This window comes from Quercus lobata, chromosome 7 (genome assembly GCF_001633185.2).
Source record: "Quercus lobata isolate SW786 chromosome 7, ValleyOak3.0 Primary Assembly, whole genome shotgun sequence".
Taxonomy (NCBI): domain Eukaryota; kingdom Viridiplantae; phylum Streptophyta; class Magnoliopsida; order Fagales; family Fagaceae; genus Quercus; species Quercus lobata.
The window spans coordinates 37,995,342-38,015,409 of NC_044910.1; the positions used below are offsets into that span (position 1 = coordinate 37,995,342).

At 35.0% G+C, this 20,068-nt stretch overlaps 2 protein-coding genes across 2 annotated transcripts; one reads left to right on the top strand and one right to left on the bottom strand.

Moving 5' to 3' along the window:
• The first annotated feature begins 1,651 nt into the window (after positions 1-1,651).
• Positions 1,652-5,781, top strand: LOC115953695 (bifunctional nitrilase/nitrile hydratase NIT4B-like). Its single transcript, XM_031071455.1, has 5 exons — positions 1,652-2,234; positions 3,308-3,487; positions 4,401-4,694; positions 4,934-5,215; positions 5,368-5,781. The coding sequence occupies exons 1-5, from the start codon at positions 1,736-1,738 to the stop codon at positions 5,511-5,513; spliced, it is 1,401 nt and encodes a 466-aa protein (XP_030927315.1). The 5' UTR covers positions 1,652-1,735; the 3' UTR covers positions 5,514-5,781.
• Positions 5,782-6,277: 496 nt separating this feature from the next.
• LOC115953316 (uncharacterized protein At5g41620-like) lies at positions 6,278-9,140 on the bottom strand. The gene is made up of 3 exons (XM_031070921.1): positions 8,393-9,140; positions 8,197-8,316; positions 6,278-8,116 (listed from the first exon to the last, which is right to left on the bottom strand). Exons 1-3 carry the CDS (start codon positions 8,888-8,890, stop codon positions 6,701-6,703), a joined length of 2,034 nt encoding a protein of 677 aa, XP_030926781.1. The 5' UTR covers positions 8,891-9,140; the 3' UTR covers positions 6,278-6,700.
• Positions 9,141-20,068: the final 10,928 nt, after the last annotated feature.

Consider the following 20,068-nt stretch of genomic DNA (forward strand, 5'->3'; position numbering starts at 1 on the left):
AATAGCCTGTTTGGAAGTTTAGAGATGGAGGAGAGTAAAGGAGAGTAGAGGGGAATGGTTCCCCTCCACCTTATTTAGATGTTTTTAAAATTAGTAAGAGGGAAAGGAGTAATTAACCCTTCTCCTTGTTTAGATGTTTTAAAAATTAAGATGGAGAGGAGAGGAAATGATTAAAATAGACAAATTTATCTTTATTTGAAAATGAACTTGCAACATTGGTCTATTATTAATTTAGAAAGGGTAAATTGAGAAATTTATCTAGTTAATAATTTATTTACTCTACTCTCCTTCCAAATCTCTTCAATTTAGGGGAATTAAAAATGAAGAATTAGAGGTGGTTGAAACCCCTCCAAACTTCTCCCCTCCTTTCTTAAAAAACTTCCAAATAAGGTAATTGAATTACTCTCCCTCTCTCTACTCTACTCCCCTTCCTTTTTTAAACTTCCAAACTTAGGATTGCAATCCTTTTCTTATGAGGTAAAATTACATCAAACATAAACAGAGGAAAAATAATAATATTGAAATTTTATTTCTTCAAACTTTAAAGAACTAACCTGTCCAACACCCAAGATTATAGTAGGGTCTGGCTACTGGCTAGCCCAAAAAAACAAAGGCATAAGTATTAGCTGCAAGCCTGCAGCAACATCCCATGCGTATGTTCACCTTTCTTTTTCTTTTTCTTTTTTCGGTAGAAAAATTTTATATGAACAATACCTTTGGCAGGCTCTATATTTGGCTTACCAAATTCAAATTTTGTATTTGTAACTTGTAAGTGATGCCTTTTAAACTAGTGTGCAACATGTTCGAACAGTCTCAAGGAAAAAGGTTGAAATTACAAGTCGTTTCAGGCTAAAATAGCCCACTTCAGTCCCATTTTGTCCAATTCGGTCCAATTCATTATATTTGGTCCACTTCGATCCACTTCTGTCTATTCGGACCACCTCAGTCCTATTGGGTCCATTCGGTTTTATTCGGTCTACTTCAGTCTATTTCGGTCCACCTTAGTCCAATTCGCTCCAATTTGGTCCATTCAGTCCATTTCTATCCACTCGGTCCATTTGGTCCCATTTAGTCTAATTTGGTCTACTTTGGTTCACTTTTGTCTATTTTGATCCATTTCAGTCTATTTGGTCCATCTTAGTTTAATTCAGTCCCCTTTAATCCATTCAGTTTATTTCGGTCCACCTTAATCCATTCAATCTATTTTCGGTCTATTAAATCTACTATTCGGTTCACTTTGATCAACAGAATCAACACCTTTCATATATTGTTGCACATGGAAAATGCTTAATGCTAAAATATATAATTCGCTATATAGAAACAATAATTATCAAAACATATCAATAACTATCATAAAGTAAATTACATTCAAAGAATCCAAACTAGATTCTACTGCCCTCCAACTTCGTTCCAAATGTCTTTTTAATTAACCTATAATTTAATGTCATACATAGTAAAGTTTTTGGGAATATTTCTACTAAAAAAAAATTGATGAACTGGGAAAATCAATGTCATACTCATACTCATACATAATAATCTTTTTTTTTTTTGTAAAAACTAAAAAGTTTTTTTTTTTTTTTTTAAGAACAATAAAAAGTGGTGGTAAAAGGTAAAAAGTAGTAATAAAAGCTGACAAGCTCAAAACTGAAACGCACAGTGAGTAGAGAGTACCATAAATCCTCCTCTTCTCACTTCTCACTTTCTCCGCATTCAAACAACATTGGCAAATGAATCTATGGAGTTTGAAGAGTCGGTACAACTAGTCTTACAACCCCAACGCAACGTTGAGGATGACAACCTTAACGCACCTGATTCACAGATTATCATTCAACAACAGCAACAGCAACAGGAACAAAAACAGCTAAAACGTCGTCGTTGCACTAAAGACCGACACACCAAAGTAGATGGGCGACACAGGCGGGTCCGGATACCCATTACCTGTTGCCCCGGAATCTTCCGACTGACTGAGGAGTTGGGTCACCGCTCCGATGGCCAGACCATCCAGTGGCTGCTCAGTCAGGTTCGACCTGACCTTGTTCTTTCTGGCCGTAACTCGGGCTCGTCGAACTCAGTCCCACCGAGTTTAACTTTACCCAAGTCCAAGTACATGCCTGTGAAAAAGGAGGAAGATGGGTTGGTGGAGCACAAGGCCTTGACTCTTTCCCCTAGACCCACTGTGAGAGCCACTGTGGTTCAGGCTTCTACAGTGTTCTATGATACCCCAGCAACTTTGGGTAACTCTCTCTCACTCACTTCGGTTTGTTTTATTTTTGGGTTTTTTTTTTTTGTTTTGTTGTTTTGTTCTTGTTTGGTTGCTGGGAAAATGTTGGCTTCTACGGTTTTTTATGATACACCAGCATCTTGGTCTGTATCTTTAGATTTTCTAGAATTTTTATCATGTGGGACCTGAACTTTTTCAAAGAGAATGATTTGAAAGATTCTGATTGCTCTTTTTTTATGTCCCACCACCGGATGTGGTATATGGTCCAACCTAATGTTCTTGTCTTTATCACATTTCCCACATGGCTTTTAAAAAAAATTTATTTAAAAAAAAAAAAAAAATTTGTAACTTTGGGTGTTGTTCTTCAATTTTTTGGGATGATTTTAACTCACAATGAATATGGAAAACATTGAAAAAAAACAAGTATAGGAAGATTTGTTAACCTTTTTTGGGGTTGTTTTAAGGGATTCATACATGAAAATTAGATAGTGTCATGAAATTGGCTTCTTATTTTTTTTTTCTTTTTTTCATCTTCTACTGAATTATTTACACTGCATTGGAGAGAGCATGAATTTGCTTTAGATTAATAGTCAAGCTATGAGGCTAGAAGAATGGATATATGGGCCCTTGTTTTTGGTTAAAGAATGCACTTTCTGGTCCACAAGCAGTTGGAGATTGTCTCTAGCCTTATTGTGTGTGTGTATATATATATATATATATATATTTTTTTTTTTTTTTTTTCCTTTTTAATGTCCTGATCATGGGTTTTCTTGTATTTGCTTTGCTTTCAAGGGGGCAATATAATGGTATTTCATGATTACAATGATTTTCATATTGCTGAACACAATTTTTATGCTTTAGTTTACCTTCATTTGATTAAAGTAGGGAAACAGTGACATTCTAGTGTGATCTAAATAAATCTAGTTCTATGCCTTTTTATGTGTTGTCTGAATTTTTTATTACGGTTTAAGATGGCAAAAGTCATGGCTAAATGGTGCTTTTGAGGAGTCTATCTGCTAAAAAGTTTAGATACATTATTTTCCTGTTCTTGCTACCATTAGATCATTGTCCTGTTCTTGTGAGCAGATAAGGCAGAGAGACTGATTGCCGGTGCAGCTGCATATGGCTCACAAATAGTTGTGTTTCCAGAAGCATTTGTTGGTGGTTATCCACATGCAGTGATGTTTGAGGGTTTAACAGATACCCATCTAACCTGGGAAAACAAGCAGTTCCAAATGTACTTTGCCTCAGCTATTGATGTGCCAGGTGCAATCCCTTTCTATGAAAATGAAATTGTTGCCTTTGGCACAAAGTTTACATGCCAAATATATTTTTGCATGAGATATGCGATTCTTAGTGTACATTTCTGAACTGCTGCCAGTAAGTTGCCCTGTACAAATGTGCTTAAGCATGTGTTCAGGCAGCTAACCCATGAAATTTGTGGAATTTAGAGTACACAGTATCCTCCTGGTTAGTGGTTACACTATCTATCTATCTTGTTTTGTTCATTTGTTTTCTACCATATATGTCAATGTCTCTCTCTCTCTCTCTCTGTGTGACACAAACTCACTCCTGTGCACTTAGATCAATAAATAATCTCTTTCATTTCTTTGAAGCTTGAGGAGACCTTATGAAGGTAGATTTTAGAGTATGTTAGCTTTGCTTTTCTCCTACTTCAAGTGTAGTTCCTACACTAAAAGCCTCATTGCAATAATTTTTTTGAACAAAGTACAATTGCAGTTCTCTTACCACATATTGATGATTATCATGTGAGAAACTACAAACTGAATTGAGAAAAGATTGAGTTGCAAGGCATCCAAATTAAGGGAAACAGATGGAACATACGTGCATTGATGCTAAAACTAAGGCCATTTCATGTCTATTTTCACGAGGTAGTCTTGTTTCAATAAAATTATTTTTACCTTAAAAAAAATTTATTGATGCTAAATCTAAATTTTTTACATAAACTAAGTTTGTGTCTACTGTCTACCCAAAAAAGAATCAGTTGTGCTGCCAGTTGCTAATAGAGGCTGAACAACTTTATGCCTAGTCAATATTTCAAGCTTCAAGCTATACTATTACTCACTCTATTACATTATCTTGTAACTCATAGAAATCACTAGTAAATGTAGGTCTATTCTTGCTGTGGCTATATTTATACTGTAATTTGTTTATACAGGTCCTGAGGTTGACAGGCTTGCTAAAATCTCGGGTAAATATAAAGTTCACTTGGTGATGGGAGTAGTTGAGAGAGTGGGATACTCACTCTTTAGTGCCATTCTATTTTTTGATTCCTTGGGCCGGTATCTTGGAAAACATCGAAAGGTAATGCCTTTGGCATCAGAATGTGCAGTGTGGTGGTCGGGAGAGAAATCATCACTGAATATATATGAGACTCCAATTGGAAAAATAGGTGGCCTTATCTGCTGGGACAATAGAATGCCTTCTCTAAGAACTCAGTTATATTCTAAAGGTATACCTTTTGCCGTTTTTATCTGCTGCTTTGCCATAGTTACTTATTAAGAGAACACCTAGTGTTATTAATGCCTTCTCTACTGTGAAACAACTGGCTGTCTCAGTCAGTTGTTTCTCTAAGGTTTAAACTGGGTTGTTGTTCTGTGTTCCCTTTCTTTATATAATTTATATTCAAGAGCCTCCTTACACACCATAGTTCTTCACTCTTTTGTTTAATCCTCCTGCCACCACATGTAGGCATTGAAATATATTGTGCGCCTACAGCCGAAGCAAGGGAGATATGGCGAGCATCAATGACCCATATTGCCCTAGAAGGTGGCTGCTTTGTTCTATCTGCAAACCAATTCTGCAGAAGGAAAGACTATCTGCAGTCACCAGAATGTGTTTCTGGAGATTCAAATGGGAATACATCCATGGATACAATCATATGTGCTGGAGGTAGTGTTATTATATCACCATCTGGGACCATTCTGGCAGGACCTAATTACCAAGGGGAATCCCTCATCTCAGCTGATCTAGGTAAGAATTTATACTTATGACTGTTACATGTTTGGGAACGGCCATTTTTGGTATGGCCAAATCTGAAAAGTATATGCATTTTTTCCTTGAGGATAGATTGACCAAACCTATCTCTCAAATCTGATAAAATCCTTTCACACTTGATGTTCCAGATCTTGGAGAGATTGTTCGAGCAAAGCTAGATTTTAGTGGAATTGGGCATAATATTGGACAAAACTGTGTCAATCAGATTTCAGATATACCCAATCCAATTCGGTACAAAACTGCAGTGAAATCTGAAGTTTTTGATGAGCTGTGATGGTGACATAGTTGTGTAGAAAAATCGAGTTACTGGAATTAACTTCTAGTCTTCCTCATGCCAAACAGCTAATTTACTCTTTTGTATACCTTTTGTAATGTTTAGAAGATGTACAAAGGTTGGCTAGCGGTCACCATTTGTCAAATTACGTTTGAAGAATCAAACATGTTGTATAATTGCTTCTTGGGCAATTTTGGTGTTTAAACTTAAGAGTACGCCCGGGGAATGTATTATCTTTCACAGTTTAATGAATATGTTTAGTCCTATATTTTTCCGGATTTCGACTTTTTCGATTTTGGCCTTTGTAGGTTTCTTTCAAAAAATAAAGGATTTTTTTTTTACCCCTATAAATCTCAGTAGTTCTACTCAAAGATACTGGTTCATACTGGTTCCCCAGATAAAGATACTGGTTCCCCAGATATTGTGGTGCTTTTAACTCCTTCAGAGTATAATAAGTTAATAACATTGCTCTTTAGGCATTTCATCCAAGACTAATATAGCTTAAGCATAATTCAAAAAGTTCCATTTTCGATGCCCTTCAATCCTCAAAGGGGACCGAAACAAAAATACATCTCTTCAGTGGTACTGTGAATACTGGTTCCTTGTATCCTAGAAAAGGATGTGAATCCATCTCTCAGGTGGCATTCATAAATACTGGGTTTTACTTGGGTTATGAGATATGGCAGTGCTCTTACTCTTTCTAGTATGATAATAAACCAATAACAATGTTCAAGTTCATCCAGAAATAATAAAACTTTAGGATATAATTCAAAAAAGTCAGATATAGATACCCTTCAAGGTGGACGAGAAATATTACAAATAGCCGCGAGTACACAATACTCCTAGCATACTCTGTCCCAGTAATACTAGAAGTATTTGTATTTAAGAGAAACTTCGCTTAATTAGTACAACTTTCTACAAAAAGAAAAACTATAGACACAAATATTCCTACAAACAGACAACATTCTAATGCAAACTGAGCTTGCTGCAACTTGAGCTGCTATGAGGGATAGCAACCTTAAATCAACAAAAAGACACCTTTCACCATCTGTTAAGTTTTCTCGGATTGGCTTTGCAAGTAAGCGCTTCCTCCAAACTAGTCCCTTCTGCATTCAGCATCCATCGTCATAGGTCCAGTGCCGGTGGAGAATGCAAGCAAAAGCATTGGTTCACAAACAGAGTGATTTTCACCGCCTGGATTTCCTTGCATTGTGGCCTACACCTCCGGTTTCTGCTAGCCTCGACTTCAAACCACCCTGCGCCATAGCTGTTCTCTCCTGAGCTGCATTGACAAGATCACGGGAAGGCCAAGGCGGCCCCATTTGTCGTGTTGGACTAGCACTAACTCTGGGGGAAACCATCCCAGAATTAGACAACATTTGGTCCCTTAGACCCTTTACTGATTTATATCCCTGCATCAATTCATCTGCATACCCTTTTCCCTGAGATTGCTTTTCAATCTCCAACAATCTCCCCCAATCTAACCTATCCGAATTATGGAGTTCAACCCCATCAGATATACTCCTTTGCAAAGTAGTGCTTCTCCTCGGTGCTCTCCCAGAGGTAGACTTCCTTCCTCTGGTTTCTTCTTCCTCAATTTGAGCCATTCTTGGATCATGACCAAATCCGGAATTATGATTCCACTTATAGCTCTTGTTATGGTTGTCCATATTCAACTCTATCGAATGAAGATCACTTTCAGCTGAGACTTGTTCACACTCTTCTCCATCTTCCACTACTTCTCCTCCATCCTCATCTTTTTCGTCACTTGAATTATAGGAACTAAAGCGAGTTCTACTTAACAATGCAGCAATGTCATCATCATTCCTTTGATGATGACTTACAGAATTCCGCCCTCCTCTCTCTTTCCCTCTTTTAGTCCCCAAAAAAGCTTCGAGTTGATTTCTCAACTTATCAACTGCCGAATTCTTCTCCTCAACCTGATGTTTCGCCTCAGCCAGTTTCATTTGAACTTTCCCCTCTCTCAAAACATCAGCTAATTGCATCATCTCCCTCTCCTCCTCAACCTCTTTACGAGTTTTCTTCACTTCCTCCTCCACTTGAGCTATATTATCTTCCCCAACATCCCTAGCTAATTCATCACATACTTGTTCCACAATCTCTCTCGCTCTCTTCTCACTCTCCAATTCCTTCACAACCTTAACAAGAGACGCCTTCGTCTCCGCCAATTCCCTCCCGAGCTTCTTATTCAAGCTCTCCAACCGTCTCCTCAACTTCCTCTCCATCTCAAGCTCACCCGCCACAGACTCAATCGCGGCCTCCACAATTTCCTGCTCTTTACTCTCCCACGCCGCCTTCTCCTCCGCAAAACACTTGATCAAGTAACTTATCTCGCTCTGATCCGACCTCTGATCCTGGATTAGCTGATTCACCTGCAACCTAGCCCTCTCCAACTCGGCATGTAAGGCCGAGATAAGCGACATACTAGTCGAAGGCCGATCTTCATGGCCCCAAACTCGATTGATAATCTTGAGTAGCTCTTTCGATGTGGTTAAAGCATTACTAACATCCTTCAAACGCGTTTTCACTCCAACTGTCGATGTACATGCGCTCGGAGTTTGAGCTCGAGATCTAGTTTCAATCTGCTTCACCAAAAAAAAGTTCAAATAAAATAAATAAATTCGCTAATATTTCAAAGTAATCCGAAGAAATTTGATTGTACCTCCATTAAACTAGCATTGCTGAGAGCATCGAAGCCGTTGTGGTGATCCGTGAGCCTAAGTCTCTGAGAAATCGACGGCGTTTGTCTCCGACGACTTCCAGTTCCAGACCGATCCATTCTCTACAAAACGCAGCGTTTAATAGCAAAATTTTTCAAAAAGAAGCAAAAGAATCTACAGGAGAAGAAGATCGCGAACCTCAGAAACGGGACTGTGAGACGGATCGGACAAATGCGGCGGCAGAGAGCCGGAGTGCATGGACCGAGCGATTCTCTCTCTACCTCTGATCGCTTCCTTCCTTCTCATCCGCCGCTCGTCGGAGCTCTCTCTGACGCTCGGGCTCGGCGATGGAATCTCATTCATCTCCCAAAGCGTCGCCGCCAGCTTCCTCGCCGAGACGGGCGGCGGCGGCGGCTGCTGCGATTGGTTCTGATGCTGATGCTTGGTTCTGAGGCCGCTCGGTTTGGGCGAGTCCAAGGCACCGCGCAATGCAGAAGCAGGAGATCGAGACGAGCTCATGAGCCTCCATGTAGGCACGGGCGTAGTGGATCCGCCTCTCTTCCCAACAAGTATCGCTCTCTTGAACCTGTAGTTTTGCAGTATCGACGAAGACGAAGACGCCGACGACGTGCAGCCTCGCTTTCTGATCTTTCCAGGTATCAAATCCACCCCACCTCCTCTGTTTTGTCTTGGCATTATCACTTTCTTTCGATCAGAAACTTCTAGATCATACTACTAAACGCACAGTTTAAAATAAAGAAAGAAAGATGTTAGCTCTTTCCCTAGATGAGTTTCTGAGTTTGAGTTTGAGTTTGAGTTTGAGAGAGCACTGATGGATTCCACTACTGCTGCTAGAAGATTTTTTCGATCAGTGCAGACTGTAAGCTTTTCTTTTCTTTTCCATGGGGCGTAATTGTAAAGTGCGTAAAGGAAAAGGAAAGGTGTAGGAATCAGAAGCGGTGTGATTCATGTGAGTGTGGACACGTGTCAATAAAGGAGTGGTTGAAAGGGGATGAATTTTGTGAGGTGGTTGTGGTTATAATGGAATTGAGAGACCGTCTGATATTAATTCAGAGGGAAGAGATTCGGCGACAGCGTGGCTTTTGAAAATTTTTATGTGAATAGCGAAAATTCGGTGGATTTGGGATGGCCCCCTGAATTCAAACTAGGCTTTGTTTAGGAGCTAGGCTTGAATGAGAAGTCCAACCAAAAATTTTTAGTTGTTCAGTCAAATCACTGCCGTAGCTATTATTATTATAATTACAATAGATTCTTAGGGTAAGTTAAATGAGGAAAATATGGGATTTGTAATTATGATTTTTTTTAAAGAAAATCATTTTAGAATATACACACGCTACTTCATGTTTTTTTTTTTTTTTTTTTTTTTTAAGAAACTAGACCCAGGGGCCAAATAATAAAAAAAACAGGAAGTTACAGAACATCCCTTGAAGCAAGGAGTGCTAAATCATCAGGGAGAGAGTCCAGCCAAACCTGTAACTCGTTACCTGATTTAGATCGTCTAGCAAGGAAATGAGCAACAGAGTTGCTTACACGCTTAATACTTCATGTTATTTTGTTCATTAAGAAAGAAAATGAAAATGTATGACCAATTACTTGTAAGAGCTTCTCCAAAAAAAAAAAAAAAACTTGTAAGAGCATTTACATTCGGTAATGCAAAAGAAAGAAGCACTTTGCATTACTAAATAATATCTCGTAATATTCTCTTACCACCGTTTTTAATTTTTTTTTATTCTTTCTATATGTTTTGTGAGATTAAAGTAATTAAGGGTGGGATAAAATAAATTAAATAATAGTAGTGTTTAAAACATGCACAACCACTGCGCACCTTTGGTGCGATAGTCACTCTATAAGTATAAATACTTGTGATGTGTGGGGGGCAAGTGTCAGGGTTCAAGTCTCTAAGAGAGAATTTACACACATATACACTTAGATTAGGTTAGAATAGAAATTCTATCCTATAAAAAAAATAAAAAAAGACATGCACATTATTAGAGTGGACATCTATTTTTATATGTTATTATAGCAAAATGTAGAAATTTAAACAATGTTGCATTATTGGGTGTGAGAATCTTTTTGTGGATTTGATACTATAGTAAAATCTAAAAAAACAGAGTTTTGCTACAAACTTATTACAATGAGGTTTGTAGTCAAGTTTTGTCCAATTTAAAATGGATAAAAATGCATTTTACATCACCGAATGCTAATACTCTAACATGGTAAAGTTTTGAGAAATTATATATCTACAACATTTTTACAACAAATTCTAAGTGGCAGATTGTTACTAGTTGTTATTGTTGGGGCAAAAAAGTAATCTTAGTGTTAGTTTCAAATTTGAACCAATAACAACTAACCACCTGTGATTTGTTGTAAAAATATTGTAGATGTAGCATCTCTCTAAGGTTTTAGCTAAAATTAAATCTTGAATTAGTTTGAATTTTTGGTAAGAAAATCTAGATGGACTAAGGAAAGTGATTCTTTCGATTTGAAGGAGATCCATTTCATGATTAGGACTAAATTTTACAAATATGAAAATGTACTACCAATTATTTTCAATTAGATTTTTATACTTAAATTAATTTTCAGTTTTCATTTTTCTTCTAAAAATAATAATTTTAAGTTTTAGTAAGAAAATCTAAATGGGTTAAGAAAAATGATTATTTTTTCATTTGAAATTGACTAATTTCATGATTTGGGTTAAATTTTACAAACTTGAGGGTATACAAATTATAACGTTATTTTAAATGACATGACAATGTGTGTATTGCTAGATCTACATAGTTCTAGCTATATAAGATGTAAAATTAAGTTTACCAAAAAAAATATGTAAAATTAATAATTAAGTTTTGGATATAATTTTCCTACAAATTAATTTATAACATCTTAATATAAATTATAAGAAGGATAAAATTTAGCTAAAAAATTAGTTGTAGTTTTAAACTACAACATTACTCAATATCTTTTTATTGGATGTGAATTTTGATAAATCCACCATTGAATTACATCTTTTTCTTATATCCTCTATACTTGCAAAATTTATAAAAAATTAAAATTAAAAATCAAAATCTATATCATTAATAAATCATTTAAATTGCAAGTTTTAGTAGTTTAAAACTATGTATAAAATATAAGCTTGTAAATCATATAGTAAATAATATCCGATTAACACAAAATTTAACGTGTATATTGAGAGCGTAAAAAACATACAATTTAACAGTTAGATTTTCAAAATATATAGTATCGTTTAAGTTAGAATCAATTTTATAACTAAACTTTGTTTTTATAAAAAAATCATATTGTTTATAAATTATGAACATTGGTAGCAAGTTACCTAAAATAAGGTAAGGGGTGAATAGGTAACCAAAAAAAAAAAGTATTACCCTAAAAGCTGCCTACGTAGACTTCCCATTTCTACTCTAAAATGGGAGATTTGCTTGAGTAGCTTCCTATGTATGGGGAATATTGTTTATTTTCCAAATCAGTATTTTATTGATTTTGTGTCTTGATAACTGTGATAATAATAAAAAGTTTGGTGCTTCGTAAGTGAAGAAATGGCTGACATGAACAAGTAGTTAGCTAAATTTTAAAAAAAAGCAAAAAGTTTTTATCTTAAAATAGAGAGAAATTTTTATAAGCTCGGAGATGGGGTGCGGGTGAGGGTGACATTTTTATTCCCACTGGTGATGAAAACACTGCTTTTTAGCTTTTAGAGACAAGTTGATAATAATAAGATGGGACCATAGGTTCATAGTCAAGTCATCCAAACTCCAAAGACAAAAGGCGAGGAAGAGCCAGGATGTCCCCATCCAAACAAGCGCCAATCTCAGGGATCAACATCTGTCCTGTTAGACTCAGGAAATGAATAGTCAATCGCCAATGGTAATATGCCATGTCACCACCCATCACCAACACACAGTCCCTCTCTTGATACATCACTGTTACTTTGTATAAAGGTTGCCTCTTGTACATCCTCGCATCACTTGTTTCTTCGACCTACGTGATAGATTTCTCGCCTCAAAATTTTTAGCCTTTGAAATCGGGTGCTTAACGTGGATTTGTTTGTGTATGTGCGTATGAAAGAGATTTAAACTCGTGATCTTACTTCGTGTTTATTTGAGAATATCTTATTTAGTTATTTATTAAAAGTATGCTAAAGTATGTACTTTGAAAAAAATTAAAAATGGAAAAAAGTGAGGTTTTATATATAAAAGTTAATAGCTAAAACTTAAAGTTAATGTCATACACACTCTTCGTGTATTTTTTAAGGAAGAAGGAATTTATAATTTTACTTCATGATCTTCAGAGTGTCATATAAATAAAACAAAACAGAATATATTATACCTATGATATCATAATAAGACGTTTAGAGCATTCACACCCGGCCTGGTATATGCCAAATATAGATATATTTTACCATCAAGACACAAAAAGGTCCCATTATCCGATCTTGTATTCTAAAAAAATTTACAATTGTGTTACAGTACCATCACAAATTTGTGACGGTACTATAGCACAATTGTAAAACAAAATAATAGTTTTTTGTTCACCCATAAATGAATCTGACTTTTTCTCTCTCTTTATGTTCTGTGTTTTTCATCTCCTCTCTCCTTCTCCACAACAGCCTCTCTCTCTTATCACATCTCTCTATCACAATGGGCATATTTTGGCGTGGGCTGCTCAAGCTCGCTGATGATGGGCTGTGATTCTCGGCAATGATGGGTTGCTCAAGCTCACTGAAGATGGGCTGGGTTTTGTGCGTTGTTGTTTGATGGAGGAAACATTGATCTAGCAGCAACCGTGGCAGTGTTGATCTAGCGGCAGTGGTGTGATTTGTGTTGTGTTTTGTGTGTTTTAATCGGTGTTGATCTGGATTTTGCTCAACAAGTGTGTTTTTTTTAATATTTGGGTTTTGTGTGTTGTGTTTTGATCGGGGTTGATTTGGGTTTTGCTCAACAACTATGTGTGTGTTTTCCGGTGGGATTTTGGTCGAGGTTTTGTTCAACAACTATCTAGGTTTTGATCAGGGTTGATTTGAGTTTTTTTTTTTTTTTTTTTTTTTTAATTTGGGTTTTTGTTCCGATGGAATTTTGGTGGGCAATGGGGCAGTGGGTGGCGTGGTGGTGGTGACTAGGTTGTTTGGTTTTTTTTAATGGGTTTGGTGGGTATTTGCTGGTTTTTCTTTTTTTTTTCTTTTCTTAATTTGGATTTTTGGTTCTGATAGGATTTTGGTGGGCAATGGGTAATGGTGGCATGGTGGGCATGGTGGTGATTGGGTTGTTTGGTTGTTGAGAGAGAGAGAGACATAGAGGCATGGATAGGAATGAGAGAAAGAGGAGTGATAGATAATTTGTTTATTATTTTATTGTATAACTTATATTAATTTAATGTATTGTATTGTAAAATAAAAGTTGGGATGTTGGGAGTATTGTAAAATGGAATGGTATAATAGTTAAAGTTGTTTTTGAGATAGTAGAATAGAATAGTTCGAAGATATGGGATGTGAATGCTCTTATCCCATAATGGTTTGCTTTATGATACATTTTTGCTAACTTTAATAGAATTTAATGATTTCACAAGTGTTAACAACACCCATTGAATTTTTTTTTTTTTAATCTACCTTAAATCTTATTCATAGTAAACATACACAAACCCAAATAACGATTGAAGGAAAAAAATCAAAGAGACCACCAAAAATGTGGGAGTAAAATGATTTTTTTTTTCCTTCAATTCTTTCTCTATATGTGATATGTTGGCACTTGTAACATCATTAAATTTATTTAAAATTAGTAAAAATGTCCTAGAAAGCAAACCACAAGAGAGGTAATTGTCCCAAAATAAACTGCAAAGTATTCCATGTTTTAATAATATACCACAATGCAAGTAAATTGAGAGAGAGAGAGAGAGAGAGAGAGAGAGAGAGAGAGAGAGAGAGAGAGAGAGAGAGAGAGAGAGAGAGAGAGAGAATATAGGTTAGAGTAATCATACTAGCAATCAAATTGATACAGTTTAGTGGTAAGATCGTTAGAGTAATTATTGCTTTGTCTCTTTTAGGAGAAAATAGGTGTGCATGGGTTAGATGTGAAATCTTTTTCAACCAAATTTGATCTCTTTTGGTTGAAAAATCTCCAACCTTATCTAAACCTTGCTAGCTCTAGATCCCAATAAATCAACTACCCAACCCTAGGAGTTGAATTGGATCATCGAAATGAGGAAATTTTATTGTATCAATATAATTGAGCTTGCAAATCCTAGTGCCAAAAATCATATCAAATTTGAGTTGTATCAATGTAATTGTTTTAGGATTTTATTGGGGTTAGAGCATTAGTATTGGTGATACTAAAAAACCATATTGTTATTTTTAACACCACCAATCACAAAAATAGGGCTACAAATACAATGGTGGAGCTATAGCCAAAAGATTTGGCTTCTCAGCTACAGTGCACAACCAAAGATGGTTGTGCACTGTAACTCAAAGGCAAAAAAAAAAATTATATTTTAATTTGTTTCTCTCTCTTCTTTTATTAAATTAATCTTTTCTCTCTCTTTCTCACTTTTCTATTGCTTCTTCAAATTCCTTCTTTCTTCTTCACCGAACCCAAACCCAGCACTTCTCCCCCCTTTCAATTTTTTTTTTTTTTTTTGTTTCTTCCTCCATCCATTTTTTCTCTATTTTTTCTTTCTTCTTCACTAAACCCAACCCTTCTCTTCTCCCCTTCATTTTTTATTTCTTTCTTCCTCCAACTCCTTACCACACATCAGCCCCTGCCCACCAAGCTGCTGCTGACCCAAGCTTGTTGGTGGTGGTGTTTTTTTTTTTTTTTTTAATTTTATTTTTTAGAGTTATGGGTGGTGATTGTTGAGGTGAGTTTGTGGTGGTGGTAGTGGGTTGTTGATTTGGTTGTGTTTATGGCTTTGTGTTTGTGGTCGGGGTCAGGATCGAGCTATGTTTGTGTTCGTGGGTTTGTGTTGGTGGTCGGGTTGGTTGGGTTAAAGCCTGGTTTGGTTTGGCATTGCCGTGGGCGGTTGTTGTTGGTTATGGTGGTGGTGGTGGTGTTGTGGCTGGGTTTGGAATGATTTTAGGCGGTGCTTTTTGGTTATGGGATGGATTTTGTGGTGTTGATGTGGTGGGTTTGGTTCTGGATGTTATGTGGTGGTCTTGGTGTCCCTGGTGGTGGTGGTGGAGGGGTGTGGGGGTGATGATTTTTTAAATCTCTCTATCAATTGTCTCAGTGAATTTTTTTGTTGGAGGATTTGTGGGTTTGTTGAATTTTGGTTGCTTTTATGTGTGATTTTGGTTGGGTTTTGAGATGATTTTGTTGCAAATTTGGTGGATTTGGGTTGTGGTAATGGTGGCCTGTGGGTAGTGGAGGTGGTTGTGGGTTGTGGGTTATGGAGGTGGTTGGGGTTTTGGGTTTGTTACTTGTTCTTCAAAATCTTTAGATGAGAGAGGGAGAGACAAATAAAGTGAGGTGAGAAAGAAATAATAAAAAAATTAACAAAGAAATAATATTTAAATGAATAGGTAAAAAAATAGAACCACTGATATTGGATGTTTTATAAAGTGAGAAGGTAAAATAGATCAAGTAGTTTTTTTGTGGTGCCAAATAGCTAAAAAAATATCTCTACCAATGTGGATGCTCTTAGAAGCTACTCATAGATGACAAGGTTATAATCTACTCAAAGATAATGAATTGATGATATTTTGCTAATGTCTATTATACCATAACAAATTTTTGATTGAAAACATGACATTTTTATTATTTATATCTTTATAATAAAAATTGTGTTTAATTTTAAATGCACCCATGGGTATGCATTGGTTACATGCTAGTTTATATATATATATATATATATATATATATATACTAGTCGCTAACCCGTGCAATGCACGGGAAAGCTATTGGATATGAGATTTTAAAAACTTTTCATTAAACTTCCCACCACAAAGATATAAATTTACCAGAACACAAACTTTTAGTATGAAAACAAAAATAATGATATTTAATGGATAGGGTAATAACACAGGCTTTTAGAAGAAAACAATTTGATTTAAAAAGTCGGAAATTTTAGCACAAGCAAGAGCAACTACAATTGTTAAGGAAGGATTAAAGGTCCTATAAGAAATATTTTTTACAATATTTGGACCCAATGGTAGAGTTCAAAGAAGGCGACTTGTTACACAAAATTCTTCTCATTATAATCAAAATCCTAAAGTGAATATTCAATCCAAAAATGTTTAACCAATGTTATATATTGAAGTGTTGTACAGGGCAGAGAATAGAAAAAACATATTCTTATAACCATGCCCATATAGCTTCTAAGTTCTAACTATTATGCTAAGTAACCAAACAATATTAGAAATCGAAAAAGTATCATAATCTAGCATACTGATTTAAAAGTTATAATTTCAAAAACAACCTCACTATGAAAATTCCACCGACGTTCAAATATCACTTAGTTTAAGTAAAAATATAAAAGTAATAAAACTAACATTTGGAATAGAGGGTTAAAACGTATCTTTTGAATCTGGAACACTTTAAAACAATAATAGCAAATTTCAAAACCAAATATAAATATATTAACATATAATACGGAACACTATTATAGATTTTATATTATACAAGGTTCTTAGCTATCTCTGCTAATTCCAATTGAATTAGATTTCTATTCTATTTGGTAACTTCTATCTCTACTAATTTTAATTGAATTTAGGTTTCTATTCTATGTGGTAACTTATGTCTCCTAATTCTAATTAAACTTCTCTCCTAATTGGCTTAGGTTTCCATGTAATTAGCATGCTTATAAAATAGTTTTGCATTTTTTTTAATCTTATCCTTTCTACTTAAGAATAAAAAAAATGACTTAATGAAATAAAGTCACTAGCTTTTTAATTCATCAATAGAAATTTTTTTGAAAGGTTTGGATTGAAAGTTGCTTCTGTAACTTTGAATCTAAACCCTTGAATAAAAAAAATTGGAAAACAAAAAAGTCAAAATGTCAACATTGTTGTGAGAGAATTTCACTCTACAATAACCTAGTGGTATATTGCACGAAATCTCCATTCATGAATGGGTGATGCTTAAGGATGTAAAAACCAATTAACTAAATTGTTTGATGAATATATACATTACAATCTATAATATAAGCCAAGAAATAGCAAACGAAAAGGAAACATAGAATATGAAGGCATCTTTAAAGATTTTGCATAAGTACCAAGAAATATATTCACACGGACTATTAAAGGAAAAACAAACACAAACACAGACCATACACAAATTACTATTAAAGAAAGAATACAAAAACTAAAGAGAGAAAGCTATGAAGAGAAATTTTCGTACCTTGAGAAAGAAGTGTTTGTAACAAAAGAATAGTTTACGGCAACACACGTAGGTTTATACATATATAGGAGAGTAAGTCGGCACCTCCTTCACTGTGAAGGAGTTTGCATTGCATACAAACATGATTTAGAGACTCCCACGCCACTCTAATAAAATCCAATTCCTAATGGGACTCTTAATTCATGGCAACCGGCTAAGTGGCATTAATCTTACTATACGTATCTATATATGATCTTCTAATATCTATCATATAAAATCAGAATTTTTGTTTTTTTTTTTTAAATAATGCTGACATGGAAAAAGAATCTGAAATAAAAAGAATATAAAATAAAAGGAAAAAAAAAATAGTAATGATGTGGAAAATTGTGGGTTCAAGTTACACCTTTTTTAAACCATTGGATTTAAGTAGATCCAACGGTAAAAAAAAATCTCTCATTAATGCTAATATTTTGATTAGGATCTCATTAATTATCCCTCATTTATTGTATTTTATACCTATCTCTAAACTAAAAAAAAAAAAAAAATTATATTTGACTCTCTCTCTCTCTCTCTCTACGTTTCTCTCTCTATCTCTTTCTCCTCCACCATTGTTGATAGATTGCCGGCAGAAGAAGGAAAAAATATATAAAAAAAAATAACTGCAGAACACTACATTAGAGGCTTGTGAGTAGGAAAACAAAAATGAAAACAAAGAGAAAGAGATAAAGAAGGAAAACAAGTAAATGCAGACAGATAGCAAGAAATTGCATTAATCAATAGAAAAGTTTCAACAAATTCTGACAAATGCGCAACTTTTCATGATTTTTCCCTTGGAACCTTTGAAGATTCCTTATATTTTCGTGCCCTGAATGTTGGCCAAACAGTTCTTCAACACAAGCTGTGCTATGCCAGTACAATTATTTGTGATGTTGTAAAAATTTGTCCCTCTTGTCAATACTTATGAACAAAATGGCATAAATACAGTTTTAAAATCGTGATTTTTGGAAGGTGCAAAGATGGTGAATTTTGATATCTGGTGATCCAAAATCATATCTTAAATTTTTGATATGGTGATCCAAAATCACCATCAAATCAGATATTTTTTATATCTGGTGTAATTGTAAATCCGAGTATATTCTCTAAAGATGTGTAGAGAAGGTGCAGGTGTACAGTTTTAAAACCATGATTTTGAGGAAGGTGCAGAGACGGATTTTTGGAGTGATTGTCAAGTTTTTGAAAATACCCGGAGTTAAGTTTAAGAGCATTCTAATTCTTGTTGTGAATTGCAAGATGGTACAGGTCTAGTCAAGAAATTATCAAGCCTTAAGAGTACTCTCATGGAAGGAGACCTGTTTCAAAGATATTTTCGTGAGACTCAAAAAGAAAACTCTGTAATATTTTTATTTTTCAATGATCTCCATGGAATGGCCAAGTCTGGCACTTTATCTAGAGGGGTTGTACCGTGGTAGTGGGAAGGTGATTGAGGGATGTTGGGCAATAAATGTAAGAAAATTCAGTAAAAGTAGTTGACTTGACATATAATAAATTTGCATTAATGAAATAGCAAATAGTAATTTATTACCGTCACATCTAATGAGAATTTACGATCTAAAAATGGTGTAACTCTTATAAAGTTACGCCAGGTCTAGTCAAGAAATTCTCAAGCCTTAAGAGTACTCTCATGGAAGGAGACCTGTTTCAAAGATATTTTCGTGAGACTCAAAAAGAAAACTCTGTAATATTTTTATTTTTCAATGATCTCCATGGAATGGCCAAGTCTGGCACTTTATCTAGAGGGGTTGTACCGTGGTAGTGGGAAGGTGATTGAGGGATGTTGGGCAATAAATGTAAGAAAATTCAGTAAAAGTAGTTGACTTGACATATAATAAATTTGCATTAATGAAATAGCAAATAGTAATTTATTACCGTCACATCTAATGAGAATTTACGATCTAAAAATGGTGTAACTCTTATAAAGTTACGCCAGGTGTAATTTGAACCCATCTCATAAAATTAAAGTCAAAGTTAATAAACAATCCAATTAGATTATGTGAGTGTTTGAATAGGAATTATGTTGGGTCTGGCGTTTGCGTTTTGGTTTTGTTTTTTTTTTTTTTTTTTTTTTTTTTTTTTTTCACGCGTTTCCAGCTTTTAGAGACAATTATCATTGTTCATACATTGTAGCAGCACTGTTCACGCACTGTAACAGTACTGTTCATGGGACTCACAGCCACTTTATTTAGAAAAAAAAATATTAAAAATGGGTCCCACGATACTATTCACACATTTAAAAATTATTTTGTTACAGTGTTTTCAGTTTTCAGTTTCAACAAAAATAAGTTGTATTTAAACGGACCCTATAAATTGAATTCCAATTATTGTCTAATTTTGCGTCATGTAACATATCTAAGTGCTTTTTTTTTTAGGTGAGTTAATGTTATATGAAAGACGAAGAGTCTATAAAATAAACCATCAATAGTCTAATAAAAAAAAGTAAACTCATGTATATCCCAAAAAAAACATAAAAAAAGAGTAAAAT

Coding starts and splice junctions, on each gene's coding strand:
- LOC115953695 (XM_031071455.1), top strand. CDS start 1,736: ATGGAGTTTGAAGAGTCGGTACAACTAGTCTTACAACCCCAACGCAAC. Junction 3,488..4,400: donor CTCAGCTATTGATGTGCCAG/GTGCAATCCCTT, acceptor TTGTTTATACAG/GTCCTGAGGTTGACAGGCTT. Junction 5,216..5,367: donor CCTCATCTCAGCTGATCTAG/GTAAGAATTTAT, acceptor TTGATGTTCCAG/ATCTTGGAGAGATTGTTCGA.
- LOC115953316 (XM_031070921.1), bottom strand. CDS start 8,890: ATGCCAAGACAAAACAGAGGAGGTGGGGTGGATTTGATACCTGGAAAG. Junction 8,317..8,392: donor CTCACAGTCCCGTTTCTGAG/GTTCGCGATCTT, acceptor TGCGTTTTGTAG/AGAATGGATCGGTCTGGAAC. Junction 8,117..8,196: donor GCAATGCTAGTTTAATGGAG/GTACAATCAAAT, acceptor TTGGTGAAGCAG/ATTGAAACTAGATCTCGAGC.